This window comes from Lepidochelys kempii, chromosome 4, assembly GCF_965140285.1.
Source record: "Lepidochelys kempii isolate rLepKem1 chromosome 4, rLepKem1.hap1, whole genome shotgun sequence".
NCBI classification, from domain to species: domain Eukaryota; kingdom Metazoa; phylum Chordata; order Testudines; family Cheloniidae; genus Lepidochelys; species Lepidochelys kempii.
Genome location: NC_136383.1, coordinates 139,253,705 through 139,269,164, shown reverse-complemented (window position 1 = coordinate 139,269,164; position 15,460 = coordinate 139,253,705). Strand labels below are relative to the sequence as shown.

The 15,460-nt window shown below is 55.4% G+C and overlaps 1 protein-coding gene across 4 annotated transcripts in view; it reads left to right on the top strand.

Annotated features, from left to right (window-relative positions):
- Positions 1-15,460, top strand: part of DYSF (dysferlin) — a 307,503-nt gene that overhangs the window by 122,347 nt on the left and 169,696 nt on the right. For all 4 annotated transcript variants that reach the window (XM_073343024.2, XM_073343025.2, XM_073343023.2 and 1 more), the window contains exon 21: positions 5,399-5,505. In XM_073343024.2, the coding sequence (XP_073199125.2) occupies positions 5,399-5,505 (107 nt within the window). The remainder of the gene's footprint in view (positions 1-5,398; positions 5,506-15,460) is intronic.

Genomic DNA, 15,460 nt, shown 5'->3' with positions numbered 1-15,460 from the left:
CCGCCCCCTCCACTGCGCTGAGCGACTGCGAATACCGCCCCCTCCACTGCGCTGAGCGACTGCAAATACCGCCCCCTCCACTGCGCTGAGCGACTGCAAATACCGCCCCCTCCACTGCGCTGAGCGAGTGCGAATACCGCACCCACCCCTGCGCTGAGCGAGTGCGAATACCGCACCCACCCCTGCGCTAAGCGACTGCAAATACCGCACCCCCCCTGCACTGAGCGACTTCAAATACCGCCCCCCCCACTGCGCTGAGCGACTGCAAATACCGCCCCCCCCACTGCGCTGAGCGACTGCGAATACCGCACCCCCCCTCTGCGCTGAGCGACTGCGAATACCGCACCCCCCCACTGCGCTGAGCGACTGCGAATACCGCACCCCCCCCTGCGCTGAGCGACTGCGAATACCGCCCCCTCCCTGCGCTGAGCGACTGCAAATACCGCCCCCTCCACTGCGCTGAGCGACTGCAAATACCGCCCCCCCCACTGCGCTGAGCGACTGCAAATACCGCCCCCCCCACTGCGCTGAGCGACTGCGAATACCGCACCCCCCCTCTGCGCTGAGCGACTGCGAATACCGCACCCCCCCTCTGCGCTGAGCGACTGCGAATACCGCCCCCTCCACTGCGCTGAGCGACTGCGAATACCGCACCCCCCCTCTGCGCTGAGCGACTGCGAATACCGCCCCCCCACTGCGCTGAGCGACTGCGAATACCGCCCCCCCACTGCGCTGAGCGACTGCGAATACCGCACCCCCCCTGCGCTGAGCGACTTCGAATACCGCCCCCCCCCCCTGCGCTGAGCGACTTCAAATACCGCCCCCCCCCTGCGCTGAGCGACTGCAAATACCGCACCCCCCCTGCGCTGAGCGACTTCAAATACCGCCCCCCCACTGCGCTGAGCGACTGCAAATACCGCCCCCTCCACTGCGCTGAGCGACTGCGAATACCGCCCCCTCCACTGCGCTGAGCGACTGCAAATACCGCCCCCCCTAAACTGCGCTGAGCGACTGCGAATACCGCACCCCCCCCTGCGCTGAGCGAGTGCGAATACCGCACCCACCCCTGCGCTAAGCGACTGCAAATACCGCACCCCCCCTGCGCTGAGCGACTTCAAATACCGCCCCCCCCACTGCGCTGAGCGACTGCAAATACCGCCCCCCCCACTGCGCTGAGCGACTGCGAATACCGCACCCCCCCTCTGCGCTGAGCGACTGCGAATACCGCACCCCCCCTCTGCGCTGAGCGACTGCAAATACCGCACCCCCCCACTGCGCTGAGCGACTGCGAATACCGCACCCCCCCCTGCGCTGAGCGACTGCGAATACCGCCCCCTCCCTGCGCTGAGCGACTGCAAATACCGCCCCCTCCACTGCGCTGAGCGACTGCAAATACCGCCCCCTCCACTGCGCTGAGTGACTGCGAATAATGCGCCCCCCCCTGCGCTGAGCGACTGCAAATACCGCCCCCCCTCCACTGCGCTGAGCGACTGCAAATACCGCACCCCCCCCACTGCGCTGAGCGACTGCAAATACCGCACCCCCTCCACTGCGCTGAGCGACTGCAAATACCGCACCCCTCCCTGCGCTGAGCGACTGCAAATACCGCACCCCCCACTGCGCTGAGCGACTGCGAATACCGCACCCCCCCCTGCGCTGAGCGAGTGCGAATACCGCACCCACCCCTGCGCTAAGCGACTGCAAATACCGCACCCCCCCTGCGCTGAGCGACTTCAAATACCGCCCCCCCCACTGCGCTGAGCGACTGCAAATACCGCCCCCCCTCCACTGCGCTGAGCGACTGCAAATACCGCACCCCCCCCACTGCGCTGAGCGACTGCAAATACCGCACCCCCCCCACTGCGCTGAGCGACTGCAAATACCGCACCCCCTCCACTGCGCTGAGCGACTGCGAATACCGCACCCCTCCCTGCGCTGAGCGACTGCAAATACCGCACCCCCCCCACTGCGCTGAGCGACTGCAAATACCGCCCCCTCCACTGCGCTGAGCGACTGCAAATACCGCACCCTCCACTGCGCTGAGCGACTGCGAATACCGCACCCCCCCACTGCGCTGAGCGACTGCAAATACCGCACCCCCCCCACTGCGCTGAGCGACTGCAAATACCGCACCCCCCCACTGCGCTGAGCGACCGCGAATACCGCACCCCCCCCCTGCGCTGAGCGACCGCAAATGCCGCCCCACGTCCGCGACTGCGCTGAGCGACCGCAAATGCCGCCCCACACACACACAAGCTGTGCTGAGCGACTGCAAATGCCGCCTCACGTCCGCGACTGCGCTCAGCGACCGCAAATGCCGCCCCACGTCCGCGACTGCGCTGAGCGACCGCAAATGCTGCCCCACACACACACAAGCTGTGCTGAGCGACTGCAAATGCCGCCCCACGTCCGCTACTGCGCTCAGCGACTGCAAATACCGCCCCACGTCCGCGACTGCGCTCAGCGACTGCGAATATCACGCCACACACACACGCTGCAGTTCAGCCGCTGCTCACCCCAGGCGCAGACGCTGCGTTCAGCAGCAGCAAGTGCTGCACCACACATGCGCACGCCGGGCTGAGCAACTCCAAGTACCGCACCACACGCACGCCCATTGCACTCACTCAGCTGCACAAGCTACACACGTGCACACTCTACTCAGCAAGCTGTGCTGCTCTGGGCAGACACAGCACCTATGCGCATGCTGCCTCACAGGGTCACAGCATGGTGCCCCCGTGCTCCATGAGCCCATTGCACAACCTGGGGCCTGCAGCGCTATCTACACGCTGCCCAGGGACTCCCTGTGTCACCCTGAGGGAGTCGCATCGGGCCTGGGCTCTCCCCCTCTGAAATTGCACAATGGAACAATCAACGCTTTGGGATGGAGCCTCACTTTTAACATACACAGTGCTTAGCACAACAGAGCCCTGATCTCAGTAGGGGCATCAAGGTGATCAGGGGGCCAGATCAATATTCTCCTGTTTCTCAGACCCTGCTCATAACAACTCACTTTTACTAACATGTCTAACTGCTTCTTAGGTTGGCCACAACATGTAACGTACAGAGAGTGCTTTTACAGCATAGATTCCTAGATTCAAAGGCCAAAAGGGACCATTGTGATCCTCTAGTCTGACCTCCTGCATAGCACAGGCCAGAGACCTGCCCCGAAATAATTCCCAGAGCAGATCTTTTAGAAAAACAGCCAATCTTGATTTAAAAATTGTCAGTGATGGAGAATCCACCAGTTTCAGAGTAGCAGCCGTGTTAGTCGATATTCACAAAAAGAAAAGGAGTACTTGTGGCACCTTAGACACTCACAAATTTATCTGAGCATAAGCTTTCATGAGCTCACTTCATCAGATGCATTCAGTGGAAAATACAGCCAGCTTTCCTGGACTCCTTCATGGCCCACCTTGATTATCACTACAAAGGGTTCCCCCCCGACCCCCCGCTCTCCTGCTGGTAATAGCTCACTTTAAGTGATCACTCTTGTGACAGTGTGTATGGTAACACCCATTGTTTCATGTTCTCTATGTATATAAATCTCCCCACTGTATTTTCCACTGAATGCATCCGATTAAGTGAGCTGTAGCTCACGAAAGCTTATGCTCAATTTGTTAGTCTCTAAGGTGCTACAAGTCCGCCTTTTCTTTTTGGAGAATCCACCATGACCCTTGGTACATTGTTCCAATGGTTAATTACACTCCCCATTAAAAACATATGCCTTATTTCCACTCTGAAACCTTCCCTCCGCCTCCATCTAGGTTGACAGCAGGGTTTGAACCCAGAACTTACTTGTGCGAAACGTTCTGTTTGTGGAGCATCCTTTCATGGTTGGAGTGGCATAATATGAACCCTGTGTGTGTGAAATTTAAAATAACCAAGCCTGCCGCTCAGGAAATGCTCCAGTACAATAACTCCTCATTTAAAGTCATCCTGGTTAATGTTGTTTCGTTGTTACGTTGCTGATCCATTAGGAACATGCTTGTTTAAGTTGCACAGTGCTCCTTTATAAGGTTGTTTGGCAGCCACCTGCTTTGTCCACTGCTTGCAGGAAGAGCAGCCCGGTGGAGCTAGCCTGGGGGGGAGGGGTATCTTGGAGCCAGGGTGGGCCGGCAGCCCCCCTATCAGCTCTCCGCTCCCCTAAGTTCCCTGTGCGGCAGCAGTTCAGCTGTCCCTCCCCCCACGGCCGTGTGCTGCTCCTGCCCTCTGCTCTGGAGCTGCTCCCGGGAGCCTCCTGCTTGCTGTGCAGGAATGATGGGGGCTAATGTCAGGGTGTCCCCCTCCCCCCTGCTCCTGCCCCCCACTTACGCCATCTCCATAAAGCCGTGTGGGGACGGGAGACGGACAGGACAGGGCTCAGGACAGAGGGAGCTTGCTGGCAGCAGCTGCTGTCTCAACTTTCTGATCTAATTAAAAAGGCAATGTACTTAGAGTGGTGTTAGCGTACTTAAAGGGGCAATGCGCATCTCTCTTTCTCTCTCTCTCTCTCACACACACACAGGGTGTGTCTCTCTGTCTCTGTCTGCCATGCTGTCCCCCTCCCTCCATTTGTGCTGCCTTGTAGAGTGTGAGGCTACATTAACAACAATGTGTTAACCCTTGCGGGCTCAGCCGAGTGCTAGTTCATCATTTAGCAGTAAGGCATTCCCTGGGAAATATCCCACCCTCTTCCACCCTCTGACTTTACTACTTCAACCAAGCTTCCCAATCATCATTGCTGTGTACAGTATTAAATTGTTTGTTTAAAACTTATACTGTGTATATGTGTTTGTATATCTATAAAATAGTCTTTTGTCTGGCAAAAAAAATTTCCCTGGAACCTAACCCCCCCTTTTACATTCATTCTTATGGTGAAATTGGATTCGCTTAACATCATTTCGCTTAAAGTCGCATTTTTCAGGAACATAACTACAATGTTAAGCAAGGAGTTACTGTAGGATGAAAGCTTGAAGGGCCTTCGTTAAAAATCTGTTTGTTTTTAGGGAGATGTCCCCCAGATTGAAAAAAGACAAAGCCATCTGTAGGACACCAATGTTTCTCTCTTGCTCTCTGTCTCCCCCAGCTGGGTCTCCAGCAGGAATGGAACTCTGGTGCTTCAACATGAAGAGCACAAACTAAAAGAGTAGCTTCGTTAACTGGCAGTGGTAGTAGACTCTAATCCTCTGTGTGGACCAGCAGCTAGAGGGGGGTGTGACACCCATATTCACAAGCACCCAGAGGAGGCTATGAAAATTGGGGCCTCCCATTGGCTGCAGGATGGGAGGCCTTTGGGCTATGTTGGGCCTTCAAATGACATTGCACTTTTGTGCAGTGCTGGTCTGTAGGGTGCGGGTGAGGGGAAGGCTGGGAGGTGCCATAATCAGTGCATGAGTTCTCTGCTCTGTGTGTTGTGTAGGAAGCAGGCTTGGAGCTGGTCCACCTTGCGCTCAAGGCCAAATGCTCATCAAATGACTTGGATTCATTGGTTGCCCAGTTGATTGATGACATCATCGCAGACTGCAGGTATTTCTGCCAAATTCAACTGTGAGCCTTTTCATGCGCTTATTACAAGAACATTTATTTATGTTGGAAGGGGCCTTGTGCTGAAAAATCCTGGTCATTTGCTAATGTTTACTTCAAAGGTTGTTGAGCCAAGGCACGGAGTTGAAAAGGTGACATTTAAAGCAGATCGTAAATTTCCACTCTTTATGCAAGGGCTGCCACCCAGCATACCTGAATAAGCCCCATTGTAGCGCAGCTTGAGCCATTGCAATAGATATGCTTCCAGCTGGACTCTAGGGCTAGAAAAAAAGAGCAGCCTAGAATTTACATTTGCAGATACTGTTGCGGTAGGAATGAACTTTTATGAAGCAGTGACTTCTCCTCTGGATGTATTGTGTGTGAGAGAGAGATTCTTGACTCACAGGAACATGGGAACAGCCAGACTGGATCTGACAAGTGTCCCTCTAGCCCAGTATCTGTCCTTCGACAGGGATCAACACTAGGTGCTTCAGAGGAAGGTGTAAGGACCCCATCACTAGGCAGATATGGGAGAATCATAGAATATCAGGGTTGGAAGGGATCTCAGGAGGTCATCTAGTCCAACCCCCTGCTCAAAGCAGGACCTAATCCCCAACTAAATCATCCCAGCCGGGGTTTTGTCAAGCCTGACCTTAAAAACCTCTAAAGAAGGAGATTCCACCACCTCCCTAGGTAACCCATTCCAGTGCTTCACCACCCTTCTAGTGAAAAAGTTTTTCCTAATATCCAACCTAAACCTCCCCTGCTGGGTGAATCTGCCACCATGAAGGTCTTGTCTTGATCTCTAATAATAGGAGATGGGTTTAAAGCCCTGAAAAAGGTTTATCTCCCTTTCAATACTCTTTTTTTTTAAGCATTATGTATTATAATCTTGGATATTCTTATTATCCATATGAACATCCAGTTCCTCTTTGACTCTTCCTAAATTCTCAACAACATCCTGTAGCAAGGAGTTCCACAGATTAATTTACAGCTGGAATGAAAAAGTAATCTGTATTTTTCACAAAATTCTGCCAGGGGAGGATACACTTAGTTTCCAGCCCCTTAACTCCGTCCTGTTTCAGGTGACGCCAAATCTTACACGCTGTTATGCTATCAATAAAAATAGGTCAAGATTTTCTCAAATACGGGCCCAGAGTTTGGCTCCTTACTCTGTATTTAGGTGCCTAAATAAGTGCTAAGCACCCAACAGCCCCCATTGACTCTGGTGGGGGATGCTGGTGCTTCATATATTTGAAAATGAGGCCACTTCATGTGGATTGAGGAGTCTAAGTGTAGGTTCCTACTTTTGAAAATCTTGGTCTTTCTATACTTTTTCAAGGACAAAGTCGAAATATTGCCAGAGGAAGTTGCGTTAATGGAATCACCTTGTCCCAGAGGTGCTGGCTCTTCCCTTGGCAGTGGTCACAAAAAAGAGGTTTTTGCTTAAGTGAGTAAAGAAAATGAATAGATTTTTCCAGTCCCTTATTGTCCTTCTGCATAGCTCACACAGCCCAGGTTAAATATTAACAGCACGTCACTGCAAGGTCAGTTTCTGGTTCCCTGGCACTTGCAGGCTGTTTCATTACTGATGCTACAGCCAAGCAAAAAACTGGCGTTCTATCCCCAGATCTTCCACTGACTTGCTGTGGGACCTTGGGCAAGACACTCTGTGCATCTCTTTCACCCTTCCTCTGTCTTGTCTCTTCAGACCGTAAGCTCTTTGGATCAGGAACTGTCTCTGTGTTTGTACAGCACCTAGCACAATCGGGCCGGGACCTCAGTTACGCTTGGAGATGCTACTGAAATACAAATAATAATGGAAAGAGATCAATTCACATTCTGTTTTTAAACAGAGTCTGAAACTGGGGCCTAACCGGCTCTTAATCTCCCCCTCAAAGGGAGGGAATCCAACGTTATGCACGCATTTGAAAAACCCTAACCTTTCCCATTGAAGCATCTGATTTATATCATAATCAGGAAAGGCAAAGAGTCCAGTATGTTTTCCCTTAACGATGTGTCCTAGGTCCTGTGACCTGGACCTATTGCAGGTAGGCACCAGTAGCAGAAAGGTCTGTTGGAAGAGCATTGAATGTCTGGCACAAACTTTTGTTGAATTTTATTTTCCAATATGATTTGACTCTCTGTCTAGGTTTTTCCGTGGCCCACGTTGCTGTGATATCTTGGGGCCGTGGGGTCTGAAACTGGAGTTCCCAGGCTTTATCACCATATCTCAATTTACCTCCCCTCATATCGTCCCAACTCCAGCAATTGCTCACAGGGAAATCTTTAATATGGTTTTAGTTGTTGAGTAGGGTGTGATGATAAGCCTTCGCCAAAGGGAATTGTTAACAGCTTGTGGCCTATTCTGAAGAAGGTGGCAGCTATTAAACAACCACTGCTGCTTTTCATAAAGCTTGCCCAGTATAAAATACCCAGGGGTACAGAAATAGTCACTCTTCATATTGAAAAGTGTTGGAGAAAGGCGCCAATTGACAGCTTTGGAAAGTGATGCCTCCCAGTGACTGAACAGCTACAGCACTGCTCCACTCACATATCTCAGTCCTCAACTCAGAGGCACCATTTCTAGGGAGAAAAGGGGAGTTTGGCCTCTGTGTCTATCCCCAGCCTTCGTTGAGACAAACGTGTTCAGTTGCAGATGCTAGTTCACTGGGAAAAGGACCAAGACCCATTAACTCATTCTACACAGGGCTCACCCCCGCGATGCCACTGACTCACTCTACCAACCTATGTTGGATTTGAACCAGTAACCTAATGGCAAAAGACAGCATGGAGCCTATTAATGGGCCTTTGAGCCACCTGGTCCTCACTGCTCTTTGCTAAGATGCACGTAGGTCACTAGCAAAGGTGTTTGGAAGCCTACGGCATTCACTCACATCCTGTGGGGTTTGTTCACTGGCCAGTAGCTTGTTCTTTCAGGGGCAGGCGATGGAATGGAATAACATGCTCCGCGTGTGGCATGCAGATGAGCCAAGTCTGCTGCTTGGGAAATGCTCCATAAACCAACGAGGATGGCAGCTTTAAGGATGCTCTTTTCAAAACCTATTTATTTGATTTTAAGCCTCACCAGGGAGATGTTCGCCCCCCCGCCCAGCTCCTTGGAAAAGGTCAGAGCTATTGTAAGGGCTGTAAATATTCCATTGCTCCTGTGTGTGCCATACGTGACCCGAGGATAATCCCAGGATTTAGGTTTTCCAGAGATGCTGCTCCCTCCAAAACAAATTCAATTAAATGAGGAAAAAATGTCACTGAGGGAGCTGCCAAGCCAGTGGTTCGTTCTGGCTGTTTCCTCCTCGGTGCTAAGCTCCTGTGGTAAATTGCTTCTGCATAGTTGAGAGAAATTGGCCTAAATAAATCAGCGAGGAGCACTAGCACATGTTCTGAAAAGAGAGCAGAATTTGCTAAACTAATCAGGATAATATCCAAATTGATGGGCTTGCCGATACCTACCATGTGTGCCTTCTGGGGAGTCTTGTGCATTGCAGCAATGTCTGCCAGGAGGCCTAACCTAAGAGGGACTGGTTAAGCTCTAAAATTGGACCACTGAGTTGCTTGTTTCATTAGAAATCTGACTGAGCCAGTCATTGGAGAATTGAACACTCTTTGGGATCCTTTTCAATTTAAGGCCAGAAGGACCCGATACGATCATCTAGTTTGACCTTCTGCGCAGCACACGCTGGAGAATCTTGCCCAATAATTTTGGCTTCAAGCCCATAGCTTCTGTTTGAGCTAGAGCATATCTTTTAAAGAGACATCTAGTTTTGATTTAAAGACTCCAAGTGGTGAAGAATCCATCACTTCCCTAGGTAAGGTGTTGTGATGATTGATTACCTTCACTGTTCACAATGAGTACCTTATTTCTAGTCTGAATGCGTCTAGCTTCACCTTCCAGCCATTGGATCTCATTCTGCCTTTTGCAGCTAGAATATAGAGCCATCTGCTGTCAGAAATGTCTTCTACATGTAAGTTCTTGGAGACTGTGATCAAGTCACCTGTTGACCTTCTCTTGGATAATAGTCTATCACAGTGAGGCATGTTTTCAAGACCTCTATAGCAGTTGGTATTGACTCTAGCCATTCTTGGGGTAACAGGAAAGTTACCAGTGCCTGGAATGGAGTGGTGTTCTTGCTACTTTATTTTAAACTCCAGGGGGTACCGAAGTATACTGGAGGGAGACGCTTTAGAAATGGAGATATTTAGCCTTGTAAATACAAGCTGTGATTTATACTGTGGTAGTGCCTAGGAATCCCGATCATGGATCAGGGCCCCTTGTTCTAGGTGCTGCACAAACACAGAACAAGAAGAGGTTTCTTGTCCCAAGAAACTGACAGTCCCAGTATAAATACGTTATAGAGTCCAAGGCCAGAAGGAACTAATGTGATCATAGTGTCTGACATCCAGTATAACAGAGTCTAGGACTTCCCTGAATTGATAACAGAATCTCCGTATAATAAAAAAGTAAAGACCTGTATCTATGCCATGCCAAGAGTCCTCAACCATTCTGCTAACAGAGGGATCTCAACCAACCACCACACTGACATTACACCGAATCTGCATGCACCAGTTTCAGCGGTTCTAAGGAGTCAGTGCGATGAAGGGGACTGCTCAGAGTGGGGATTACTTAGTCCAGCTGCCACAGTTCTTCAAAGATTGATTCACCACCTGTACAACCCAACACAAAGTTGCCAGCGCAACCCACCCATAACCCCCTATTCACAAATCAATACAACCAGCACACACAATAACAACACACACTCACGGCCTCTTACTGCAACGCTTACGCCTCAATGGCTCTTCCAGATCCTTCCCCCACCCCCTCCTTAACTGCCAGCCTGTGCCACTTGAAAAATAATGCCCTATTCCTCCAGAACCTTCCCCTGGTACCTGCCTAACTGCCGGCATGTGCCCCTATACAGACAGCGCCCTACTCTTCCAGAACCTTCCCCCCCACCTCCCTAACTGCCAGCCTGTGCCCCCAAACAAACAGCACCCCGCTCCTCCCGAACCTTCCCCCGGTATCTCCCTAACTGCCAGCCTATGCCCGCATACAGACAGCGCCCCACTCTTCCAGAGCCTCCCCCCACCTCCCTTACTGCCAGCCTCTGCCACCATGCAGACAGCACCCCACTCTTCCAGACCCTTCCCCCCAGACCCCTAACTTCCAGCCTGTGTCCCCATATAGACAGCGCCCCACTCTTCCAGAACCTTCCGTCTGTACCTCCCTGCCAGCCTGTGCCCCCATAAAACAGCGCCCCCATAAAACAGCACCCCCCTCATCCAGAACCTTCCCCCCACCTCCCTAACTGCCAGCCTGTGCCCGCATACAGACAGCGCCCCACACTTCCAGAACCTCCCCCCACCTCCCTAGCTGCCAGCCTCTGCCCCCATGCAGACAGCACCCAGCTCTTCCAGAACCTTCCCCCCAGTTCCCTAACTTCCAGCCTGTGCCCCCATATACACAGTGCCCCACTCTTCCAGAACCTTCTGTCTGTACCTCCCTGCCAGCCTGTGCCCCCATAAAAGAGCACCCCACTCTTCCAGAACCTTCTCCCCACCTCCCTAACTGCCAGCGTGTGCCCCCATACAGACAGCGCCCCACTTTTCCAGAACCTTCTGCCAGTACCTCCCTAACTGCCAGCCTGTGCCCCCATACAGACAGCGCCCCACTCTTCCAGAACCTTTCTCCAGTACCTCCCTGCCAGCCTGTGCCCCCACACAGCGCCCCACTCTTCCAGAACCTCCCCCCACCTCCCTAACTTCCAGCCTGTGCCCCCAAACAGACAGCACCCGCTCCTCCCAAACCTTACCCCGGTACCTCCCTTACTGCCAGCCTCTGCCCCCATGCAGACAGCGCCCCACTCTTCCAGAACCTTCCCCCCAGATCCCTAACTTCCAGCCTGTGCCCCCATATACACAGCACCTCACTCTTCCAGAACCTTCTGTCTGTACCTCCCTGCCAGCCTGTGCCCCCATAAAAGAGCACCCCACTCTTCCAGAACCTTCTCCCCACCTCCCTAACTGCCAGCCTGTGCCCCCATACAAACAGCGCCCCGCTCCTCTCGAACCTTACCCCCACCCCTCTAACTGGCAGCCTGTGCCCCCATACAGATAGCGCCCCCCTCCTGCCGAACCTCCCCCCACCTCCCCAACTGCCAGCCTGTGCCCCCATACAAACAGCACCCCGCTCCTCCCGAACCTTCTCCCGGTATCTCCCTAACTTCCAGACTCTGCCCCCATACAGACAGCGCCCCACTCTTCCAGAACCTTCTGCCAGTACCTCCCTAACTACCAGCCTGTGCCCCCATACAGACAGCGCCCCGCTCCTCCCGAACCTTCCCCCACCACCTCCCTAACTGGCAGCCTGTGCCCCCTTACGGACAGCGCCCCACTCTTTCAGAACCTCCCTCCCACCTCCCTAACTGCCAGCCTGTGCCCCCATACAGACAGCGCCCTGCTCCTCCCAACCCTTCCCCCGCCCCCTCCCTAACTGCCAGCCTGTGCCCCCATACATACAGCGCCCCACTGTTCCAGAACCTACCGCCAGTACCTCCCTAACTGCCAGCCTGTGCCCCGACACAGACAGTGCCCCACTCTTCCAGGACCGCCCCACCTCCCTAACTGCCAGCCTGTGACCCCATACAGACTGCGCCCCGCTCCTCCCAATCCTTCCCCCGCCACCTCCCTAATGCCAGCCTGTGCCCCCATACAGACAGCGCCCCACTCTTCCAGGACCCCCCAAAATCCCTAACTGCCAGCCTGTGCCCCCATACAGACAGCACCCCGCTCCTCCTGAACCTTCCCCCGCCACCTCCCTAACTGCCAGCCTGTGCCCCCATAAAACAGCACCCCCCTCCTCCAGAACCTTCCCCCCACCTCCCTAAGTGCCAGCCGGTGCCCCCATACAGACAGCACCCCACTCTTCCAGAACCTCCCCCCCACATCCCTAAGTGCCAGCCTGTTCCCCCAAACAGAGAGCGCCCCACTCTTTCAGAACCTTCTGCCAGTACCTCCCTAACTGCCAGCCTGTGCCCCCATACAGACAGCGCCCCGCTCCTCCCGAACCTTCCCCCAGTACCTCCCTAATTGCCAGCCTGTGCCCCCATACAGACAGTGCCCTGCTCCTCCTGAACCTTGCCCCGGTACCTCCCTAACTGCCAGCCTGTGCCCCCATACAGACAGCGCCCCCCTCCTGCAGAACCTCCCCCCCACGTCCCTAACTGCCAGCCTGTGCCCCTATACAAACAGCACCCCGCTCCTCCCGAACCTTCCCCCGGTATCTCCCTAACTGCCAGCTTGTGCCACCATACAGGCAGCGGCCCACTCTTCCAGAACCTCCCCCCGACCTCCCTAACTTCCAGACTCTGCCCCCATACAGACAGCGCCCCACTCTTCCAGAACCTTCCGCCAGTACCTCCCTGCCAGCCTGTGCCCCCACACAGACAGCGCCCCTCTGCTCCCGAACCTTCCCCCGGTACCTCCCTAACTGCCATCCTGTGCCCCCATACAGACAGCGCCCCGCTCCTCCCGAACCTTCCCCCGCCCCCTCCCTAACTGCCATCCTGTGCCCCCATACAGACAGCGCCCCACTCCTCCCAAACCTTCCCCCACCCCCTCCCTAACTGCCAGCCTGTGCCCCCATACAGACAGCGCCCCGCTCCTCCCAAACCTTCCCCCGCCCCCTCCCTAACTGCCATCCTGTGCCCCCATACAGACAGCACCCCGCTCCTCCCAAACCTTCCCCCGCCCCCTCCCTAACTGCCATCCTGTGCCCCCATACAGACAGCGCCCCGCTCCTCCCGAACCTTCCCCCGCCACCTCCCTAACTGCCAGCCTGTGCCCCCATACAGACAGCGCCCCGCTCCTCCCGAACCTTCCCCCGCCACCTCCCTAACTGCCAGCCTGTGCCCCCATACAGACAGCGCCCCGCTCCTCCCAAACCTTCCCCCGCCCCCTCCCTAACTGCCAGCCTGTGCCCCCATACAGACAGCGCCCCGCTCCTCCCGAACCTTCCCCCGCCACCTAACTGCCAGCCTGTGCCCCCATACAGACAGTGCCCCGCTCCTCCCGAACCTTCCCCCGGTACCTCCCTAACTGCCAGCCTGTGCCCCCATACAGACAGCGCCCCGCTCCTCCCAAACCTTCCCCCGCCCCCTCCCTAACTTCCAGCCTGTGCCCCCATACAGACAGCGCCCCGCTCCTCCCGAACCTTCCCCCGCCCCCTCCCTAACTGCCAGCCTGTGCCCCCATACAGACAGCGCCCCGCTCCTCCCAAACCTTCCCCCGCCCCCTCCCTAACTGCCAGCCTGTGCCCCCATACAGACAGCACCCCGCTCCTCCCGAACCTTCCTCCGCCCCCTCCCTAACTGCCAGCCTGTGCCCCCATACAGACAGCGCCCCACTCCTCCCAAACCTTCCCCCACCCCCTCCCTAACTGCCAGCCTGTGCCCCCATACAGACAGCGCCCCGCTCCTCCCAAACCTTCCCCCACCCCCTCCCTAACTGCCAGCCTGTGCCCCCATACAGACAGCGCCCCGCTCCTTCCGAACCTTCCCCCGCCACCCCCCTGCCAGCCTGTGCCCCCATACAGACAGCACCCCACTCCTTCCGAACCTTCCCGCGCCACCCCCCTGCCAGCCTGTGCCCCCATACAGACTGGTGGCCACTGGGGGTCGGGGGGCAGAGTACCCGGGCTGCGGTGAACGGGGAAGGTGGTTCTCCCGAAGGGCTCGATCCTGCCTCTCTTACCCAGCTACAGCATCCACAGGGCGGGGCTCACAAGCCGCTTCTCCCGGGGCCAGCGGCGGCTGCCCTTTTTCCCCTGGCTCATTTGTGCGGGTTCCTGCGGGTTCTTGTCATGATGCTGTCGAGCTGGTCAGTGCAGGGACAGGCTCGGCGTCCCGGGCATGCTGAGCTTGGTGTGAGGAAGGGGATGGAGCTACTTCTGGGCCCGAGAGTGCTCCTCGTCCACCTCCCCTTCCCCCCCCTTCCTCACTCCTGTACCGAGCTGACCAGCTCAGGGCCACCTGGAACCTCCCGCAGGGACAGGTGGTCGGGGAAACACCTCCGGGGTTTCTCCACCATGGATGCAGTGTGGGGTTGCTGGGCCTGTCGTGCGGGGCCTCGGTCTCGTGGGGTCAGACTCAGTCAATGGCACGTAGGCTCCCGGCGGCCTGCGTGTTGGCTCTCGAGGGTAGCACACGGCGCGTTCACATGTGTTCGAGTGCAGAGCCCACGTGCTGACATTCCGGTCCCTGCGGTGTAATCCTCACTACTGCGCCCGTCAGGGCCTTAGAGGGGTGACTCATGGCCATGGTGGAGCCGTCGGTCCACCCGCCGGAGTATCATGACCAGCAGTTGTAACGTGACGGGCCTCAACTGTGCTGCCAGCGGAGGGTGCCCCCAGATTTCGCTGGAGCCAGTTAGGGGAACTCCCTCCTTCGCTCTACTCTCGGGCCTGGTCCGCCCTGGGCAACGGACCTGAGCGAAAACTGCTGCTCCCCACCGCCAGGGAGGTGGGGTCCGACAGCTCTTATCCTCTGGGGGGGTTGACCTGGTGGCCGGTTTGGGATGAGAAACTTTCCAGACTTTTTCCCTGGGGTTGACCTGGTGGCTGGTCGGAGCTGGGGTTGACCTGGTGGCTGGGTGGGGACTTAGAAAATTTCTGCCTCATTCCCTGGGTTGACCTGGTGGCCGGTTGGAACTGGGATTGACCAGGTGGCTAATTGGAGATAAAACAGGGCCAGCCACCCACTGGGCCAGGAAAAAAAGGGGCTTATGAGCTGCAGCTGGGCAAAAGAGGGAGAAATGGGACCTTCCCCATTCACTGCAGCCCCAGTGCTCTGCCCCCCCACCTCCAGTGGCCACCAGTCCCATCATATACCCTATACCCAGTGGCCACTGGGGGACTCATAGCCTCCTGCATGTTAAAGAGACAGAA